The sequence below is a fragment of the Mesitornis unicolor genome, unplaced genomic scaffold (genome assembly GCF_000695765.1).
Source record: "Mesitornis unicolor isolate BGI_N332 unplaced genomic scaffold, ASM69576v1 scaffold23893, whole genome shotgun sequence".
Lineage (NCBI taxonomy): Eukaryota > Metazoa > Chordata > Aves > Mesitornithiformes > Mesitornithidae > Mesitornis > Mesitornis unicolor.
Window position 1 is genome coordinate 1 of NW_010174312.1, and position 4807 is coordinate 4807.

General features: G+C 38.9%; 1 protein-coding gene across 1 annotated transcript in view; it reads left to right on the plus strand.

The window, feature by feature from the left end:
- Positions 1-1419: 1419 nt before the first annotated feature.
- The window catches only part of LOC104537970 (constitutive coactivator of peroxisome proliferator-activated receptor gamma-like), a gene marked incomplete at both ends in the record, with an annotated part of 37117 nt that continues 33729 nt past the window's right edge, over positions 1420-4807 (plus strand). Inside the window, one exon of the mRNA XM_010181003.1 lies at positions 1420-1600. Within this exon, the coding sequence (XP_010179305.1) occupies positions 1420-1600 (181 nt within the window). The remainder of the gene's footprint in view (positions 1601-4807) is intronic.

Here is a 4807-nt window from a genome sequence, read left to right on the forward strand (position 1 = left end):
AAGATGACCTGTTCCATGACTTGCCCTGGCATCGAGGTCAGACTGACAGGTGTGTAGTTACCCGGATCTTCCCTCTGTCCTTTCTTGTAAATGGTTTGTATGAAATAGTTCAATGTTTCAGTCAAATCATGCTTAGAAATACTTAACTCTTTGGTTTTGTTTTCTACACAAGTAGATTTGGGGTATTACATTGTTTACTTATATTAGGAATACTGAAGTAATTCTTCCAGGGCAGCCGTTCATTTATTGCTATAAGAAAGTGCTCTGTTTATTTCCATTGTACACAAGCCTATCATTGATTTTATGCTCATGTGAGAATTTCTTCTGAAAGAATGACATTTCACTAAATTAGTTTTAATCCGTAATAACCCAGTGATTGACTGCAGCTTTGACCTGACAAGATTCCAGGTTTGCAGATACTGGAATTCTGCAGGAATGGTGAATTTGGCTCTGGCAAGTGGTCTGGTAATTCTCAGTGAAAGAGGCTGAAATAGCTGCATGGATGATACAACCCAATTAATACAGATAGTGTGACACAAGCAGGGAATGCAGAGCAGAGAAGCTTCAGTGCCTGCTCGCCATATGGCATGGGTCTTGGAGAGTTTATTAGTGGCACTCCATGGAAATAATTGGCTCCACTCAGACGTTTAAATACCCCCATACTTCTGGTCTGAGAAGTAGAAAGTCTGTCTGGCTCGGCGCTTGGCCAGCCCAGTTACAAGTGTTACTGGTTGATATTCTTCGCTGCCTGAGAGCAGTTTTGTTGCTTCTGCATCTAAGCTGCTCCAGACCAGCGGTCCCTATGGATACTGGGGCTGCTTGTAGCCAGCTCCTGTAGCCTGGATGTATCAGCATCCAGTATGTGGTTAATATGCAGCCTGGGTGATGCTGTGATTCTGGTTTTCCTTGCTGTAGTAGTTTGTATTTCTTTTCCTGGGAAAGAGCTATTGCAAAGTAGAACTGTGGTGAAGCTGGTGTTCTAATTTCACTATGCAAAGTCGCTCAGGAAAGAAATGGAGCTGTCTTATGTTGTTCATCTTGCAATAGAATTGTAAGTTTGGGTTTTGTCATGCCTTCATTCACTGTTTAAAGAAGGAAGATATATTTTCAGGAAGGCAGCTCATTTTAATATGTCTGAATTCATTATTCATTTCATGAATAATTACACTTTAAAAGCCCCCAAGTTTTAAGAATTCAAGAAGAAAGTCAATGATGAGTTTCCTGGGGAATTCCTGTCCACAAAGATACATGTCTGAAAATATACTTTATTGGTGTTATTTGAAAAAGCGCTTGTTCCCTCCTTTGCCATTCCGTCCATTTCCACTGATAAAGTACCATTTCCTCAAACAGTGAATGCACTTTGTTACTTTTTGATCCATCATAATTGTCAAGATAATGCCTTCTTCTTTCTTTGGACAGTTAGCTAGAGAACAGCATATCCAATCTGAAAATTATTCAATCTTCAATATCCTAAGTAGTGGAGAGATTGAGTGCAGCAATTCTTTGGAAGATGAATGTGATACAGAGATTCCTGGACAGGCACTTATCTACCGCCCTGCTCGTCAGCATATTTATTCTGTCTTGTTGGAATCTGGAAAAGGTAAGAATTAAACTACTTACACCATTGTTCAAGTATACTTTCAGTTTTGAAGTGTGAAACCTTGAATTCATTGTTTTGGTGGCTACATCAGCATGGCATTTAGGGTAAAAGCTGTGGGCGGCTGAAGTGTACTTCTTAAGGAATAAAGAGATAATGGGACAGTGAAATTGCAGTTTTTCTACATGCTGTTCAATTTCAATTCTTTTAAAGAGATTTTTTTTTAATTGGGTTTTTTTCCTTGTTAAATGAGGAGTTGTGAAAGTTGTTAATGATTAAAAGATTGAGCGAAACAATGACATTTAGAACATTTTAAAAGTTTGAGAGGATATTAAACCTTATGTTGCTTTGATAAGTGCAGCTCCTCATGAATTAGTGAGTTGTAATAGACTTCTGCAAAACAGTACTGCACTGTTACAGTTCTATCTTCTGTTGATTTTAAGTCTGCAATTTTAAGATTTGATTGTCAAATACAGTTACTGTAGTAATACAAATGCAAGTAGTCATGCCAGTGATTATTAGTTCTTTCATCAAAGTGCAAGAAAACATGATTTCTTTATCCAGCGGTATAAACAGATTCTGTAGCAGATATACATATATATGTTCTTCCAAGAATTCTTTATTCACATCCTTGAACAAATTTTATGTTCTTAAGACTACCATAAGTTAAATGTTATCTTTACAGTGTCTTTTAGGCAATGAGTTGAAAATTAAAAATGTACTGAACTTTTCTTCTTTTTAATGTGTTGATTTCTCCTCGGTAATCACTCTCCATTTTATTGATGAAAGTGCACCGCCATCAAAGCTAGTTTTCAAACTGTTTAGAAAGGTACAGAAAGGTGTACCCGACTTCCTTCAGCAACCAGAGGTTGAAGTTGTGCCATAATAGGAAAAAAAGAACAGGAAAAACTGAATCAGAGTTTACATAGTGATTTGGAAAGAGTAACAAAAATCTCAGCAGTAATCGTGCAGATTTGTCATTTTTCATTTTTCAGCCTACTGCCTCTAAGTTTTGTAGACAATTATGACTTGATTGGGTGTTGTTTATTCCTCTAAGCAGTGGGATATTCATCCATGAAACACCCAGACCAGAACTTCTAATTAACAGTTGTTGCTGAGAGATGGCAGGGTAGTAGGCAGATTTGCATTTGTGTAGCAGTGTTTGTAGTACTCAGATGAAGACGATTTGAATTGAAATACAGAAACATTAATTTAGAATCTTATTGAAAATGAAATTTGAATGTGAAAGAGGTCTTAAGAAAGTGATTTTAGAATAAAACCACAGATAACATGTATTATTTGTTCTCAGTTCATGCTTCAAATTCCAGAGATAATTTTCTAAACTCAGTCATAGTGCACCCTCAATCCTTAACCCTTCCAAAAAGGTAGGTAGAGTGTCTGCATGGGCACCCCTATAAAATCTGCACGTTTTGTGAATGTATCTACCTCTAATTGCTTTAGCCATGTCACTTCCTAGTAGTTCATAGGTTGTTTTTTTATTCCACTTTATAATTGCTTCTAAGTTAAGAGTGTAGGTTATTAATCAGATTCTGTTTGGGAATTCATAAGTAAATGTCAGCATTATTTGTTATTAATTTGCTACTAGACCTACAAGGAAGTTTTGTACTTTTCAAAGTAGGCAGAATCCTTTGCCAGTTTCCCTCAGATGAGGTCAAGTTGACTGGTTTTTGTTATTTGATTTGGGGTAGAATGGGAAGACATAAGACATTGTAGTATAATGTAGAATTGCTTTGGATTATCATTAAAAAGGAGCATATTGGAAGGAGGCAACCAATTAGTCCATGTAAAGTCTGCTGCCATTGTGGTACAGCTGCTGATGTAGCTCCTTTGAAGCTAGCTTGCCTAACTCTACACAACGTTCCAGTTTGCAGTGGAGGTGTATGCATTAGTGATCCTCTTTTTTTATTCCTTAAGATCACTCAATTACAAGATTTCTGTGTTGGAAACTGATCTCTTTGCAGTTTGCATATCTGCTTTTTTACTGTTACATAAGGATAACAAAGCAGTCAACATTTAGTAAAAGCAGCAAATACAGTTTTAGTAAGAACAGGTTGAAAATACTGTAAATTGTTTCCTCTGCCCTGAAACAAGAAACCGTTGTCAGTGTCTAGGTTGAGATTTCCAAGGCTGCCTGAGACCCAAGAATCCATGGGAGCTGGTTGTTCTCATATCCTTTGAAATCCTCCAACCTAGACCGTGCCACTTTGCCTGAAGCTATAGTGTGATAAGCGTTTCTTTTGCTCACAGCGCCAGTTGAAGTCAGTCTCTTGCACAGCCACTCATTTCGGTCGTCGTGCAACCTCTCAGTTGTGCTGGTGCAGCTGTTTGTGCAGCTGTGTGGTGGCCTAGTTTGAGAAACTGAAAATAGCCTCTCTCTCTCTCTCTTCCCTCCCCTTCTTGAAGTCAGGTAACTAACCTGGTTCTGTTTGCCCATCTGACTCTTTGTGTAGCCACAAACAGCTGTGGTGAAACAGCCCGAGGGAATGGCAGGGAGTGGGAATGAGCAAAACAGTGGTTGCATGAAAAAATTAACCGTGCTGCTGAAAGAACTGCACATGAAGCTATGCCTTTGGCATAGTTTGGTGTGTGGTAAGCATGTGTATACTTCTGCTCACAGAAATGGTGCTAGAATCACAGCCTTATTTTTGACCCTAACAAAATAAGAAGGGGGTTGATGGTGATTCTGATAACATGACATTTGTTGCCTGTGTTTTTTAAAAGTCTCTGTGTAAGTAATTGAGCTATTTATGATCATCATGGGGCGTATTGCATATAGTGATATATAAACTGCCAACTTTAAGCATCTTTCCTAGAAAAACAGTGCTATTGGAAAACTTCAAGGAGGAGGAGAAAATAACTGTAAATAGTGGACGTTGGTAGGCCAGCTAAGCTTTCTCTTGTGTGTGAAGAGTTCAGAACAAAGCTGGCAGATTTTGGCACTAGCTCAGCCCATGGAAATACCTGCACCTGCGTGGCTGTTGCCAATTAGGAGGTTATGTAATGCAGCCTAAGCCTGTGGCCAGCTCCTGGAAGTCCTGGCATCACTCCCAGTTCTAACATTAGCAGACCAGGCTGACCCTCGCTTTGACACTGTCAAAACCAGTCTGATAGCAAAATTTTGGGCAGTTATCACCAGTGACCACTTAGGAGGGCCCATGTTGTCGCAGGTGTAGAGGAGCACACGTAACA